Source organism: Canis aureus, chromosome 32 (assembly GCF_053574225.1).
Source record: "Canis aureus isolate CA01 chromosome 32, VMU_Caureus_v.1.0, whole genome shotgun sequence".
NCBI classification, from domain to species: domain Eukaryota; kingdom Metazoa; phylum Chordata; class Mammalia; order Carnivora; family Canidae; genus Canis; species Canis aureus.
This window is the reverse complement of record NC_135642.1, coordinates 27,924,508-27,941,876: the sequence shown is the minus strand read 5'-3', so window position 1 is coordinate 27,941,876 and position 17,369 is coordinate 27,924,508. Positions and strand designations below refer to the sequence as shown.

At 40.9% G+C, this 17,369-nt stretch overlaps 1 protein-coding gene across 1 annotated transcript in view; it reads left to right on the top strand.

The window, feature by feature from the left end:
• The first annotated feature begins 326 nt into the window (after positions 1-326).
• ALDH1A2 (aldehyde dehydrogenase 1 family member A2) overlaps positions 327-17,369 on the top strand; it is a 95,826-nt gene continuing 78,783 nt past the window's right edge. The window contains exon 1 of the mRNA XM_077881249.1: positions 327-631. Coding sequence (XP_077737375.1) covers positions 515-631 — 117 coding nt within the window. The 5' untranslated portion in view covers positions 327-514. The remainder of the gene's footprint in view (positions 632-17,369) is intronic.

Sequence of the window (17,369 nt, the reverse complement as noted above, 5' to 3'; positions counted from 1 at the left end):
GGGTGCGCCCCGGCCCCTGCCCGGCCCCTGCCCGGCGCCCCAGGAGCCGCCCTCCGCCCGCTGAGCTTCTGGGGCCGCGACCTGCGCCGGACACCGGCCGAGGTGCGCCCCGCGGCCCCCGCCCCCACCCCCTCCCCCCTCCGCCGCCGGGCCCGGGCCGAGCGAGGCGGGTGCAGCTCTCGGAGCGCCGCGGGTTCCGACTGTGGCCGTCGGGGCGGGGGCGGGGGGCTGTCCCCGCGGCCGGGCGGGGGCGGGGCGGGGACGGGGGGGGCCGCCGGGCACCCTTGACCGTGGGCGCCGCGAGAACCGGCCGCGCAGCGCGGGCGGCGGGCTTTATGTAAATCGGGGCTGCGCCCGGGGCGTCCTAGGTAGGATGGACCAGCCCCCCGCGCCTCGGCCCTCACGTCCAATAAGAAAAGCCCCAGCTTGACACCTGCCTATATACAGGCGAGCGCGCCCCCGGCCCGCGGACCGCGCGCACCGCCCGCACCGCCCACGCCGCGGGCCCGCCAGCATGACTTCCAGCAAGATCGAGATGCCCGGCGAGGTGAAGGCCGACCCCGCCGCCCTCATGGCCTCCCTGCACCTCTTGCCGTCCCCCACGCCCAACCTCGAAATCAAGTACACCAAGGTAGGCGGCCGCGAGGACCTGCCGTCCGCCGGCGCTTTCTAGAACCTTCCTCCCTGTCCAGGGTCCGTTAGGGGGCGAGGGCGGCGTGACGGGGTCGGGGCCGGTGGGGCGGAGGGTGTGTGTGTGTGTGTGTGTGCGTGTGTGCGGGTGCGCGCGCGTGGCCGGCTCCAGGCTGTCATCCGTGCGCGGCGGAGGGACGCCCCGTCCTCGGGGCTGGAGCATCCCGAGGCCCCGGGGGTCGCCGTCAACGGCTCCTTAGGAGGCCGCGTCCGCCGCCGCCCTCCGAGCGGGCCCTCGGGGTGCGCGCGGCGTCGGACTCTTGCACCCTCCGCTGCAGGTGGGAGCCGGGGTGGCCGCCAGGTGGGCCGCTCTTCCCCTCCGCCTGCGGGCTCGGGCCTCGGAGGGAGCGACCCTGCGCCGCGCGCGGAGACCTGGCCGCGGGCGCCCCGCCGCTCCGGGGTCCGCGTTTCGTTCGCGCGCTGGCGGCAGCTCTCCTGGAAGCTTCGGAAACTCTCTCAATTCGTGCAAAACGAACGGGGCTCGCCTTCGGACTGCAGGAAAAAAAAAAAATTAAAAAAAAAAAAAAAGCATTTCTTAGAACGAACTCTGACGTCTTGGGTTTGCCAAGCAGGATTTGTCGTTGCTGTTGTTGTTGCTTTTGCACCACATTAAAAAAAAAAAAAAAAAAAAAAAAGACTATGCCATTCGCTGCCTTCGTGTAAATTGAATTGACTTCCTACGAATTTCACGTAGAGAAAAATATATTAAGACACACGAGGGTGATGATAACGTTATAGCATGATGATGATGGAGGGGGGAGAGGAGGGAGATGGATGGGACTGAAAGGCATGTTGCTGGGAGTTCATCTTAACAGTTCTCTTGATTTTCTATCCTTTCAGTTGATTCCTACCTCAGATTTCTCCCGGTTAACTAAAACACGCGCTGTGCGCACACAATAGGGTTAAAGTTGTTTTCCGTCCTGCTGATTACAAGGTAAACTAGATCCGTTAAGGAAATTGTTTGGTTCCCGGCTTGATGGTTAAAAGAGAAAGTTTTTTTTTTTTTTTTTAAAGATCCGAATATCCAAATTTGACTTGCATTGGTTTAGGACACCAGTCAAGATGGTTCTTGTTCTGAATGCCCAATTTATGATGGCTCTGATGTACCTGTTAGCTTTTTTTTTTTTTTTTTTTTTTTTAAGATGGTGTGACAAAGTTTTGAAGGCCATTTTAATGGGAGGTCGTTAATGGTTACAGCCATTTAGACACTGTTTGCATAACAATAGTGCCAATGCGGGACCCATCGCTGGGTTGGGACACAAGCAGGGAAAGTACACAGCGTAAACGTTTTGTTTTATGAGGGTCCCTAACCTCTTCAGCTTCTCTTGAAAGCTCTTAAGATCCAAGATCTACCCGGGAGACAGGACCAAACTCTCACGTTTGGGAGGGTTTGATTTTAGTCTTGACTTTTGTTTGGATTTTCTTCACAGCCCCGGAAAGGAGTTTTAGGTATGCAGTAGGTATCCCGGAATTTAATTTGGAGGCTCTTCCAGTTCTCTTTTTTCCTCCAACTACCCCCGCTCTCTTTTTCTCTTGTTCTCCCCCAGTAGGAAAGACAACTGATTTATAGCTAATTGAAGCCTTTAATGTGGAGTCTTTTAGCTCGGGAGAGACTTTTATCCAGGATCCACTTTCCCACTTATTACAAAGAAAAACAATCAGAAATGAAATAATGGATTGTAACTTGACTCTTTAATTTGTGGGGAGGAGGCACCTGATTTTTGGCTTGACAAACAACCCTCATAAACATTGAGTAATGCTAATCTAAAGGCAGGCTCTTTGCACAGAACCTTGTTAAATCAGGTATCTGTGAACGTTCCCAGCAGCTTTCCTCCTCAGCTTTTTAGCGAGACTTCTAAATTTTCTGAGTCAAGCGTCATGGGCGAGCAGCTCTTTTAACACGAAGAGCAGAAGCTGCTCTTTTGGTAGCTGAGGGTAATGGGTAATGATCTTTTACTTACAAGAAAAAGATTAGTGGAAAGGTTTCTGAAAGTTCACTTCTGATCCGCAGTGAGGGATATTAGTAATTTTAAACAGGAGAATGAAAAAGGGAGAATGGACAGCTCGTCCTTTCGAACAGTAGTACCACACTCATCAGGAATTTTTAAGAGTAATGGCTTAGAAATGACTGTCCTGGAAGGCTGGAGGAATAACATAAACAAATACGGTGTTTGTGTCACAAAGTGGTATAAGGCAAACAAGACGGATCCTTCATCCTTTTTGTCTTCTTAAACGAATACATCTTTAGGGAAGGCTGATACGACAGGATTTTTAAATGTGTTCTGGGGACCAACATGAAGTTACTACCTATGGGTAAATGGTCAGAGTATGAGGATTTCAAGTAGCATGCATTTAGAAAACTTTGCCTTTGTGATCTTGCATTTCCTGTATTTTTCATCATTCTTCTAAAAGTATTTTGCATTTTTTTAAATAAAAGGGGGCGTGGAGGAGATCATCAGAAATAAAAGTTACAGCTTTGTGTGTCAAAGGTCCAGTGAAAATGCTCCAGCATTACAGCTCAGTCCCCGTGGATGCTGAAGGGGCTAAGGCTGTGCTCCTATGTTGACTTTCATGGAGTTAAATTTAGTTTTTAATATAAACCTGCCTCTGTGAAGTTCTACTACCCATCTTAGACTAAGGATCAATGGCAGTACCGCTTTTGGTATATGTCTAATTTTATTTCCTTAGTGCGGTGAGCTAGATCCCAAGAATTAAAAATGATTCCTTATTAAGGAATATGGGGGTGGTTGTTGGGTTTTTTAAATTATTATATTTTAAGACTGCGTTAGTCAAGAAAGAGTGCTGACTCCATCAACAAGAAGTAGCAAGGGGACCGCTTGGAGCCTGAGAGAGTGTGTACTCCCTTGCTTGTATCCTGAGAAGCCTGCTTATCAACTGTCACAGGAATCTGATTGCTTTTAGCTGTGTTTTTATGAATTAAAGCTTTTCTGAATTGTTTCTCTTTCTTCAGGCTGGCTTAAAACTTCGCATGACTGAATATATTATAGGAGCTCACACACTGTCAAATAGAAGCTAGCCCTTCACTGACTGCCCCGAACTGCAGGGGAGATTTCTTCCAGATTCCCCGAAGGACTTTGGAATCTTCCCGTCTTTATCCCGGCCCTACCTTCTCTATTGTCTCTATCATCTCTTCTGGCACCACTAGTTCCTCCCGGCTGCCACATCTCCCTTCCACGTACACACACACACACACACACACACACACACACACACACATTGTGCTGTCTCTGTGTTGAGCATTTTCTCAGGGACAGTTTATGCCTATAACTAATAGTAATGTAAAGGGTGTGTTTTATTGCAGCATCTGATGCTGTGGGGAGCTAGAACAGGGGGAGGGAGGGAACATTTACAGAGTACTGACCTACTGAACTAGAAGAGAAAAAGTAAAAGACAGCTGAGAATCAGCGCTTATGTGTGTTGGGTAACTACTGTTTATTTATTTATTTATTTATTTATTTATTTATTTATTTAAAAACTTCTTATTGATCATCTGCTCTTTTCTAGAGTCCATTTCAATTCAGTCCAAAGGATGTTTGGGTGGTCGTTGAGTGTCGTTCGTGTTCTGAACAACAGTGCTTTCCATTATGCTAGTTGGGCATTTGCCTTCCAGGAGCTTAGGGTCTTATCAGAAAGACTGGGTGCCAAAAATTAATTGTCAGCATGGCAGGAGTTGACTCGATCGATGTAGTAACAATAGTGATAATAAAATGTATAATGCCACTTACATAGTTTATATGGCCTAATGGTTTACTTAGCACTTTCATTGTGTCTTATTTGATCCTTGCAAAACCTTTTGAAGGAGAGAGAATAGAAAGAAGTAGAAATAATTGATAAGGAAGACCTTGGCCTTGACTTTTAAAAAACTGCCAGAAGGGCCCCTGGGTGGCTCAGTGGTTGAGCCTATCTATGCCTTTGGCTCAGGTTGTGATCCCGAGGTCCTGAGATCTAGTCCTGAGTCGGGCTTTCCACAGGGAGCCTGCTTCTTCCTCTGCTATGTCTCTACTTCTCTCTGTCTCTTTAAATAAATAAATAAATAAATAAATAAATAAATAAATAAATAAATAAAATCTTACAAGAAAAAATAAACTGCGGGAACTTGCCTCACCGTACACTTTGTTTTTTTCTAGCAGTCACATAGTTGCTTGTTTTTGTTTTGGGATTTTTGTTTTGTTTTGGTTGTTTTTTTGTGAGAAAGAGTTTAAATCTTTATTCTTTCTGTTGCTTCTATTGCAAACATGGAGAGACCAGGTACTGGCCCACTCCTTTTAAGAAGCAGCTGCATCTGTGGCTTTTTCGTTCTCTGACTTTAAATTACTAATTTTTGATGTGCCTTTGAGTTTTGTTGTTGTTGTTGGGTCTAGGGCAAGATTCTTGCCTGTCCTAGGGATTATTTCTTAAAAGATGGGGTGGGTCTAGTTCTTTCCAAACCTCTAACCAAGGATCTCTTGATGGTAAATTGTGACTCACACACTTCCATGTTTATAGAAACATCAGATTTTCAAAAGAATACTTTTTCATAATTGTACAGTTTTTTTGAAGTTTATGTCATCTCCATTTAAGCTAGAGAAGCTAGCCATCTTAATTGTATGGCTTGAATTAGATAACTCTCCTGGGGTCCTACCCTGATGCCTTCTACTGTACAGGTGTATGCTACCGTATGGAATCATCATTTGCTGAGACAATTCTATAAAATGAGGAATGACAGAGTTTTTTGATAATTTTTGTATTAGAGGGTAGAAGATTCTCTGAGGAGCCTATTCTATAAGGTCTTATTTCCTTGTAGCAAGGCTTAGGAGAAGCCAGGCATGCGTAGTAAGTTCTCTGTTGCATTACCCAAGCACAGTGATCAAACCATGACCACATCAAAAAACATCTCAGAGTACCAACATTGGTAGTTCTGTCTCAAATCTTGCTCAGCTGGACAATGAAACAAATACTGATGTATATTTTTGTCTTTTTCACTTATCTTAGTGACATCTTGCAGTGGTTAGCAAACTCCAGACTATCTGCCTGATTTTGTAAATAAAAGTTTATCCAGCTACGTGTTAGCTGGAGCTACTTTTGCACTGCAATGGTAGAGTCAGGTAGTCACAACAGAGATCATATGGCCTACATTTTAGAAAAAGTTTATAAGCCCTTGATTCAGAAAAAGAAAGGCTCGGAGTTAAACTAGGACTTTATTCAAACCTTAGACATGTACTTATTAGCTATGTGGGCAGTTAACATGGATTCAGCACCCAGGGCCACCTATGCATGCCTCCAGGCTCTGGAGATGCACGGTAAACGAGGTGTGGATGTTGTCTCCTGTTGGGAGTTTCTTCACTGAGTGCCAGTTTCTACATCTGCCAAATGCCAGGTAATAGTAGCTACCTTGTGGGGTTGTTGTCAGGACTAAATGAACAACTATGTGAAAGTACATAGGATGGCAATCAGCCAAGGGCTAATTCCATTTCATTTTTTCATTTGGAGCTATGGATTAACTGAGGCCCATTTTAAGAAAGATCAAAACTGTATGGTCAATAAAGTTTTATAAAACAGGCCACTGTTTACTGTTTTAATTAGTCATAGGAGTTTAATATTATGGGTAGCTATGGATCCCTTACAGTTTTACACTGGATTTTCATCAAATGAGATATCTTGGAGGTTTCCCTACCAAGGGTCTTCTCTTTATTAAAAAGTCACTAAATCAAACAGTTTCCCAGCCAGTATTTTAATAATCAAATCAGATATCTTATTAGGTATTAATATGCCTCAGTATACCCAAGTGGCTGGTCCTAAGTGACAGATGGCAAACAGCCATTTCTGGCATTTTAAGTTGTTTGGGCAAAGATGTTCCCTTGTTTTTGGCACATAAATCTGGGAGGTACGGCAGCATTTGAGGACATTCTCAGAAGTAGAAGTGGGAAGGTATCTCAGTTCATATGATTTAAAACTAGAGAGACTTTGACTGATCCTGACTGCCCAATTTTATGGCACTTCACCTTCCAGAAAGTAAAACCACCGCGCAGTGACTCTTTTGAAAGCCCTTCTAGCATTTCACTAGTTTCTTTATTCACTGTGACAGACCATTTCAAAGCCAGTCATTTCCCCTCAGACACCAAATCGGATGCATATAAAGACCATTGCCACAATGTCACTTGGCACAATTTTTCCAAAGATTTTATTTGTTTATTTTGAGAGCGTGAGAGAGAACAGGGGTGAGAGGCAGAAGGAAGGAGAGAATCTCAAGCAGACTTCATGCTGAGCGTGGAGCCAGACGCAGGGCTCAATCTCATGACCCTGAGATCATGACTTGAGCCAAAATCAAGAGGCAGATGCTTAACCGCTTGAGCCTCTCAGGCCCCCCACTTTGGATAATTGTTAATTGCCTTTTCATACATCTTTGAGCTCCATTCCATTTTATCTTTCAGACATGAGATTATCCACATTTGAGAATTTCTAACCTCTGGCATTTCTCCATTGCTCATTTGTTGGCCTTTATGATGAAGTTATGTTTAAATTGTTTCCCTTCAAAATCTTAGGTCTTAATGAGTTTATTTACAGCACGTCTCTGTTGTGTCACATGATTTGGAAATACTTCCAACCTTTGAAAACTCCAGTTGGAGTAATTGGGTGCTTTCACCACCTAGACTTTTGCTGGGCTCTCAACAAAATTTCCCTGGGGCTAAACACGGGGGTTTATTGACCTCTATAGAATGTGGTTAAAAATTAGAATGTCTGTGAGTGAACATTCAAATTTTTATTATAGAAGGAAGCTTTCTCCTTACTTCAGTTCAGCTCTGTTACCTCCGAAAGTAGTTAGCTGCTCTGCTTCCTTTCCCCCATCACAGGCTGACCTTTGGAGAGCCAGAGAAGCTATTGCTTTAGCCCTAGATCTCTGGAAATATAAAACTTACTGTCCAGCTAAAACTGGACACACCTGTCTCTTATTGGCGAAGAATTTAGGGTATCACAGGTACTCATACACTTTTGAGTCTTGATTATAAAATATAGGAGGGAAATTTCAAAATAATTTCAAAATAGTTAAAGATTATATTTTTATACATTTTATTGTACATTTTTTTCATTCCTCTAGTCTACATCTTCTGACTTCAAGTCCAGTGACTCTCAAGAGTTTTTTGTTTGTTTGTTTGTTTGTTTTGCCCCAGGTCACTTCTAGAGATTTCTCAAAGATTAAACTTAGTCAAAAATGGTGGTTCTTCCAATAGATAAGTGGATCTTACAAAATATTGTGGGTTAAGTAAACCAAGAAATAGGCAAAAATAACCTAGTTCTTTCCCTAGTCCCCACAACCAATACATGCACCCATTCTGTGAGCTGACTGATAGGTGTGTAATGATGGAGTGTTTATGGTCGGAAGGAAAAGAGGACATAGGAAGGCCTTACCTGATAAGACAAAATTATGAAATGTCTGTAGAAATCTATAGAGAATAACTGAAGTCATACTTCCCTACATGTGAAAATTGGACTTTTGCATAGAAGAGATTTTGGGGAGGAGATCAGGAATCAATATAACTGGTTAAATTCCCAAGCAAACCCAAGCCAGTGAATTTTGGTTTATCATGTATGTTTTAGAGTCTGATACTCACCATACCAATATACCTTGATTTTCATAGGAAAGGATATCTAACTGTAATCTCTTGAGGTCATTTTTATTTTTAACTATAGCCAAAGCCACACTTTGGCTCACCTGAAGTTATTAATTTGTTCATTCATTTGACATTTATTTGGGCCAGTTGTGTACAAAGCATTGTTCATCACTCTGTGGCATGAAAAGTTACACAGATGTGGGCCCTGCCCTCAAGAGGCTGGGGAGAATTTCCACTTGGATGCGGGGTAAGGACATGCGCACAACTATGGTGCATAATAAAAGATGCAGATGCTTGAGATGAATGCACTGAAAGCACCATGAGCATCAGAAGGTAAAGAGATGCTTCAGGCTCGGCCAACCAACTGCACACTGTGTTGTTAGACCTACTTGACAGGAAATGAAATGTTTCAATCCTATAGAAGATTATAGACAATAATATAACTAGCATGTCCTGGCATGTCCTGTACCTGTACCCAGACGTGTTAGTGCTTAACAACAATCCTTGCTTCTATTTTTTTTTTAAAGAAATGCATTGAAACTCCACCTATGAACTTCTTCCATTCCTCTCTTCTTCTCCGTTCTTTCCTCAGAGACATTTATCTCTACCTTGGGTTATGTATCTGTACATCTATTTGTATTCATAAATAATATATACTCTTATTTTGCATGCTAATTCTATTTTTTTATATAAAGGGTACCATGCTACAGTTTGCTTTGTTTGCATAGCATAATATTTTCAAGATTCCTCCATGTTACTGGATGTATTTGCAATTCATTCATCATCATTCATTTATTCATTCGTTCATCGTCAGATCCGATTCTTTGAATATATTACATTTTTTAATTCATTCCACTAGTGACTTTTTTTCACTTTTTAAACTTGATTTGTTCATTCTACTAGTGACTTTTAAGATACTTCCAGCATTTTGCTATTACAGTAAAGCTGCATTAAATATTCTAAGCATATCTCCTTATGTGCCTGGATGAGAAACTTTTCTAGGATGTATACTGAGAAGTGATATTGCTGGCTCATGGAGTATGTGGATCTAGATCTTAATTAGGGATTGCCAAACTTCCAACACTGTTAAACTGGTTTCCCCCTGCCACCAGCAGTATATCAAAGTACCTGCTACTCTATTTCCTCACCCATACTTGGAGTTCTCATACTTCTTACATTTTGCCAGTCTATGTGAAATGATATTTCATTGTTGATTTAATTTGCATTGCATCGATTTCTTGTGAGGTTTAGTATCTTTCCATATCTTCATTGGCCATTTGGCTGTTCTTCTTTATGAGTTGTTTAGTATATCATTTGCTCATTTCTGCTTGCATATGTGTGTATTTTAACTGACTTGTAGCAATTTTTATGTACTTGGGATTATAATTTTTTGACAGTTATGTACCACATGAAAATTTTCTACCCCTTTGTACTTTTTCTTCTTCCTCCTTCAAGGGTAATGCCATATGGTTTTAAATGCAAAAAGAGAGGAATATTTCTTTTCTTTATGTTTAGTGCTTTTGGTGTCTTTCTAAAGAAATCTATCCTTATTCTGAGTTTTTCAAGATATTCTTTTATATAGTCTTCTGAATCTTTTTTTTTTTAAGATTTTATTCATTTGGGAGAGAGAGAGACAGAGCACAAGCAGGGGGAGAGGCAGAAGGAGAAGCAGACTCCCTGCTGAGCAGGGTGCCTGATGTGGAATTCGATCTCAGGACCCTGAGATCATGACCTGAGCCGAAGGCAGATGCTTAACCATCTGAGCCATCCATGCGCCCCTGAAAGTTTTTTATTACTAAAAAATGTATCTTTCTCATTGTGTCTTAAAAAATGTATCTTTCTCATTGTGTCTTAGGGCATCTGTAATTGGTATTTGTACGTGTATAACAACACAGGTAGATGTTAAAGACAAGTGATGTAACATATGGGAAAATAAAATGATACTAATATGTAAAGAATTTTTCAAATTGCATTCCAGGCAATTTTTGAGATTAGGAGGTTCAGAATGTGTGGTATTCCTAGTCTGTAGTTTCCTACAGAGAAACCTAGTCTTCTCTGTAACAGGAAAATATTAGAAACTAGTCCTACTTCCATGGATGATTTTAGTACAAATATGTTTTAAACTAAGAACAGTAGTACATTCTATAAACCTACCTCTAAGGACTCATTGTATAAAACTTTAAGATAATATGATCATTATAAGTTTTTCATGTCAAAACTTTTTTCCCCACCTTTCTTGTTTGTATTCCCTAGAACAGAATACATGCTCATGTTAGCTACTGTTCTCGCTCTCTCTCTCTCTCTCTCTTTCACACACACACACACCCCTCACTCATTTATTGAAGGAGCATTACCAGGTAAATAGGTAAATTCCTCACCATGTGCTATTTGTTTATATGACTGGAGAAAAACTAGAGGGATGACAACTAATATAAAGTGAAAAAGAACTTCCTGTCGACTTTTCTCTTGAATGACTAATTCAATACTGTGCTTCACCCTGTTAGTTTAGAGAATTTAAATTATTCCATAGCACCCAGCTTGAAAATAACACTACTTTGTATTTCATTAATGTTTTAACTCCTTGTGTTTTAAGCTTAAAGCGGTATTACACATTCACATTCACTTTTGTGTTTGGATTTCGTAAATTATTGAATGTGTGCTTGTGTACCTCTAGCTCTAAAGAAGCTACCGAGGAAGAATGAAATTTTCCAACCTTAAAATTGAATCTAGCCCTTTTGTGCATATTACAGATGTAACACCTGACAGTTGGCCCCACACTTTTTTTGGGGGGGGGAATAAACCCATTTTCTCTGAATGCCTAATATTAATTGTTTGCAGTACTCAATAGTACGATTTTTTGCATGATGATTACATTTTCTTCGTAACTCCCTACTCCTAACCTGTACTAGATTATAACTCTTGCTCATCTTGGTATTGCTGAAACTTTTAGCTCAGTGCCTTACAGGGAAATGCTTAGGAAATGTTTGTTGAATGAATACTTGTTATATTGTATTGTCATTACTGGCTACACATAGTTCTTTTTAATATTATTACTGTAATATCCAAAGTGCTACGTGCATATGATTACATTTAATAATTGCAGCTAGCAGTCCTATGACACGGATATTACGTTAATAGTCTCACTTTATAAGTGAGAAAGTCAAGCATATTGAAGTTAAAAACATTCTTCCTAATAGCTAGGAAGTGGCCATCCCAACTTGGTCTTCTTCTTTCTCTGCTCATAACAACAGGAGCAAGCACGAGAACCACAACAAAGCCAATAAAATTGGAAATATTAACCTCAAGCTCTGCCAAGTATTGCATAGGACAATCCCAAGCCCAGCTCTCTGACTACAGATCCCAAACTTAATTATAGGAGGCACTGTAGTAGCTACCATTAGCAACAATTTCAATTTCATATAAAGATGAGAGAGTTCATTGAAAAAAATCCCCACAATAAAGGATTGATATCATCTTTCAGGTAGGTGTAATTCTTTGGGCTACAGTAAAGAACTGTGTTTTTGGATTCCTACTGGTTGGGTGCCTCATACTGCCCTTACCAACACCTGCTTGTTTGTTTGTTTTTCCATGCAGAAAGTGCTTTTCTTTGTTATGTGTTCTTTAGATTTACCTGGAAATAAGTATTTATGAGACCATTGAGAGTAAGTAGATTTCACATTCTTTCTAGTGCATCCTCTCTCCATAGGCCATCATTTTTTGTGTAACTTGACTGTAACCTATGTGGAAGAGATACTTGCCAGAAAGAGTCGGGGGGGTATGTTCCGCCCTGACTTTTATAAGCCATCATTTCTCACTAAGGTTTAACCGCATTAGATTCATCTGTTGCTTGCAGCCTCAGTGGGAATGCAGAATAGAGAAATAGAGAGTGGGCCCCAGAAATTCATCCAATATCTATCCTTTAACAGAGCTTCAGTGCCAGGAGGGTAGTAGTTGGGATGCACGATTAATGTTTCATTGTAAATGATTTCAAAAATCCTACCTAAGGAATCTGCTAACAAGTTGTTTCCTTGAAGCCAGATCTCATAGTCTTCAGATTTCTGTCTTCACTTCTCGAGAGAGGACATTTTTCTTTCTTCTCTACTTCTCAATCAGAGTTACTCTTTCTCACCTTTTCCATCTTTTTCTCTTCTCTTCCTTGTCTTTCTTCTGCTTCTCTTCCACCTCCCTTAAGTGTTTCTGTCAGGCGGGCCTTTGAGGACCCTCATTCCTTGGTCAGATTCATTTACCTGTTTTCATAAAATGTCTAGTTATGCCTGGGAATCTTTGTAGTCAGCTCTTCCAGCTGTTGGCCTGAATGCTCCTTTGGGAGACCAGAAGCAATGAACCTGGAATAACCACATTTGACTTCTGTGAGCCCTCCTGAGAATTTAGTAATTACTTAATGGATTGAATTGGTGACATATACTATTCCAGATAACAGCCTGGGTTGCATTAAATTAACCTTCACAAATGGGTATTTATTGGTGTACTCTTAAAAGACTACATGTGTTGGCCGTAATTGCTCTTCCATGTTTCTCCATGCTGATAGGTATTTGTACTGAGTGAAAAATTTCTCAGATTAGAGCCTGGGTGGTAGTTTCAGCCATTTAGTGATGTGTGTCATTGTGTTCAGCACATTGAGCATAAATCCTGTCTTGTAAACAGCAGGGAGACTAATGAGGTTTGCCCACATTCTGGTATCATTAACAGGAATTCCAGCAGAGAAAAAGAGAAGGCTTGGAAAAGAAGCACACAAATCGGTGATTTTAGGAGCTCTTGATGATCTGAATTAAGGAGAGAGATTATTGCTCAATATATAGTGTAGACGTGTATGTACAAATATGGGTACATAAACTATATTTAGCTAAAAAAAGAAACCAGACATTTGCTTTTAATGAACATTTGCAGAGTCACCAACTTAGTTCTACAGAGAGCTAATGAGGGGCTTATTTATGAGTGTCTCTAATTGTGAGTGGTATAAAGGAGAAGGCTATTGAAATAATGCAGCTGTTAAAATGATAGCACACTCTTCTTTCTGAGGGCTCTTCATCATTTCAGCCAGCTAAAGTTTCATACTAATTTTAGTCTTACAAGTCTTGGAATGATTTGGTTGTTATTTTTATAATAAATGGCTTCTGAACTTGTTGCAAGAAGCCTTTCGAATGTATTTTTTTAGGTTTGTTTCAGATCTTTGTTTTTCTTATTACTGTTGAATAACTTGCATCTCTGATAATACCAAAACAAGGGATCCAATTATTGCTTAATGCCTAGACTGGTTTTCTTCCTGGACTCAAATTCTCATAGAACCGAGTTATCATGGTGGTCTTGACACAGAGTGTGGTCCACCCATCTTCGTGTTTGAATAAATGAGTAAATGAATGAGTACTAGGAAAGAAAATTGTCTGGTTTCATTTGCATGGTTACTAATTGAAAAAATCCCAGGACTAGAAAGTGAATTCCGGCTAAAGTATTTTGCAAGGAATAGCTCTCTTCTGAGAATAACACACACGCACACGCACACACACGCGCTTTAGGATGAAAAACTGCCCCCCTTCAGTCCCACTCACCTACCCTAGCTTTGAAATAGAAAATCTTTAGGCTGCCTGTAGAGTCGTGAACAAGGCAGCAGACTGGTCCTACCTCTGCCACTGACGCATGCTTTTTAGCAGTTCTTTGTACATGCAGGCACACAATAAATATTCTTGGAATTAATGAATGAACAGATTCTTTGGTAACTTTTTTTAGATTATTTATCTATTTATTCATGAGAAACACACAGGGAGAGGCAGAGACATAGGCAGAGGGAGAAGCAGGCTCCCTGTGGGGAGCCCCATGCATGACCTGAGCTAAAGGCAGACTCTCAACCACTGAGCCACCTAGGTGCCCCAATTCTTTGATAACTTACGGAGTCCTTTCTTCTATAATTGATTCTGGGGATATGAAAATGCTTTATAATACTAGGTTAGTTACTCAAATTCCCTGGACATCAGTTTTGTTACTTATAAAATGGTAAAGCAGAATGAGAGGCTTATTTTTTAAAAGATTTTATTTATTTATTCATGAGAGACCCAGAGGCTTATTTTTTAACCCACATACTTATAGAAAGAACTGGATTAGAAGAACTGTAAGATTTCTTTACCCCTACCTTGACTCTTGAGAACTCTTCCATTTCCGGAGCCCAAACCTGGGATTATGAGAATCAGAAGGAAAATAGTGAACTTGTTTGTACACCTCTCTGCAGTCTTTTTGGAACCCCAAATTTTTATTCAAAGCAGTGTTTGAAATATTTGGCTAATGATGTCCTTATAATGACCAGAGAGCAGTCCACAAAAATCTGTTAAGGATTCTCTTTACGTGAGTGAGTGATTTAGCAGTGTCCTGACAATCCACCAGAAATTTAAAACAAAAACAAAAACAAAAACAAAAACAAAAACTATGTTCCTTAAAGACTTATAGCACTAGAAATTAGAGCAGTGACCCCCCCCCCCCCGCAAGAGAGTTCCTTCTTTAAATTTTAGGGAAAATTGATTTTAGTACGGGTAACAGTGGTAGAAAGAAAAAGCCTATTGGCATTTTTCCTGCAACCCATCTCAGCAGCTTTTCTGTTAGCCGAAGCTCGTGGAAACCACGGTGGGCCTGGTGAACTCCGCGGTGAGGGAGCTTGTCAGAAGCCTAGGGCTTTTCACTTGAGTCTAATAGAGACTTAGCACTTTGCAGGTCAGTGCCACTGCTATTTGTCTCTGACCCAAGAGATCTGGAGTTCTTCACATCAAAACCACATCTTGCTGAGCAGAGATCAAACGTAGGAAGGTAAGGATCCTGCCAGTGATTTATCATGCCAGTGAGGGCGATCAGGCCATATGGGGCCACTGCAAATGAAGTTGACATTCTGGCAGTTTCTCATATAAGGTCTCACATGTAGTTATGGCTAGTTTTTCTTGTAGAGGAATTCCGGGTCAAGTGGCAGTTTTAGGTGGCATTTCTTAGCAAGACTTAACCTCTAGCATGAGGTTATTTCAAAATCAAGTCCTAGCAAGATTTTTCTAATATTTTGTTTAAATGGCAAAGAGGGATTTTTTGCTCAGATATTTGAAGGTTAATTTGAGCCTTTCATTCGACGTCTCCTTTCCTTTTCCCTTTGTTGTTAAGGTGCCTATTTTAAAAAGAAAGGAAGAAAAGAAGAAAAATTCAGGTGATCTGAGGTCTGCAAAAAAACCCTTTCTTCCTAAATATTAGACGTGACTTTAGGGTGATGAAATTGGCTCCATAAGCTATGCACAATTAGGCTTTTTAGTTCATCACATTTTATGAACTGAGGGGTGTTAGGAATGAATTGCTATAAATATTCCATTCCAATTCCCGGGTAGAGGAAGGCATCACACAGACTTTTTTTTTTTTTTTTTTTTTTTGCATATTTGTAATGGCAGGAAGCAAGGAGGAAGAATTTAATCATTTACAACATAGATATAATTATGTTTAACAGTATTTGCTCAGATTTGAGTCAAGGGCAATAATTTTAATTTTAATTGAAAGAAAAAAACCAATAATCCTTCTCTTTAACTATATCAGCAGATACATGGAAATGATTGTGCTGTGTGAAATCATGGAAATGATTGTGCTTGCTTTTTGTTTACTCTCACAAGCAAATGTTTAGTCTTCTGTGGAGAAATCACTTATTTATTGTTTTGAAGGCCTCTTCAACCTTAGGATATGCACTGGGATGTTCAGCCTCTCTCTTTGCACAGGATGTTTGCTTTGTAACATAAATGAAAGATGACGCTGGCATTTAAATGTAGTAGTTCATGACATGAAGTTCTAATTCAACCAAAGATACCAGTTGTCCCTTTTGTGTTTTCCTTTTTCGTAATGAGAAAAATTAAAATAAATGAATGGGTTTTGGTAGTTAAGAGTAGGCCTCCTTAAAAAAAAAAAAAAAGAAGTAGGCCTCCTCCTGTAGTGAAAATTCATTTGGTTTCCCAAGGTTATCTGTTTATCTCTTCATAAACTGGGAGTATTATTCTGACTAATGAAGTACTTCAACTCTGCAAGAAGCCAGTTTAAGTAGGATAATGAAATAATGAAATGGAATTTCTCCTAGTTTCCACTTGGCATTCTTGGAGCGTGTACAACATCCGTGAAAACCTGGTAGGGTTGCCAGATAAAATACACAACGTCTAGTTAAATTTGAATTTTAGGTAAATAACGGATACTTTTTAAATATAAGAACGCCCCATGATTTGCCAGTGGTTTGGGACATATTCATACTGAAATTCAATTAATTGTTTTTCTGAGATGCATATTTTACTGGGCATCTTGCGTTTGCGTTTGCTAGACTGGCAACTCTAAACCGTGAGGCACATGGTTTGTGATTTTTATCTGTGACCAGCAAATAAATATCACTTTAAGGTAAAATTAATTGGCAATAAAAATCAAAGACTCAAGGAATTTTTAAAAATCCCTGCACTAGAATAACAAAGAGTGTAGTAGAAAGACTTCTCTAGCAATACCAGTGAACAAATAGGGCAACTGGGCCCATTGTAAAGACAACTTAATCTCCTAAATGAATTGCTCCAACCTTTTAATTCAAAATCATACAAACAAAAACATTGAGATAAGCTGGGTGCTTTTTCAAATGGGGACCCCTGTGGCTTTGAAAATAAACACTTCAGCCTTCTCCCCCCAGCAACACCTACACCCACAGTCACTAGCCTTTCTGATGTCTGCCATTTGCAAATGAACAGACTGAATTCTGAGAAAGACAGAAGACTAATTAAACCTAGGGAAGATAGGCAGAGGAACATTTGTTTCCGAGCAGAAGACCAAAGAAATCATGTTACACTCCTCTCTCTCAAGACTGACGGGAACGCCTTAAAGCCCTTTGCAGAACTTCCTCCTCTCAGAGCACATTTCCCAAACCGCTGCTCAGACCCTCTCAGGGCCCAGCAATCAGCCTGCCTCAGCCTCCCTCGGGGGAGAGTCAGAAGAGGGCAGCGGTCAGAAATTCCCAGAGACCAGTTAATGTGTTGGGTGGCCTTCACCATTGTTACCTTCTTCCCTTCTTCCTCCATC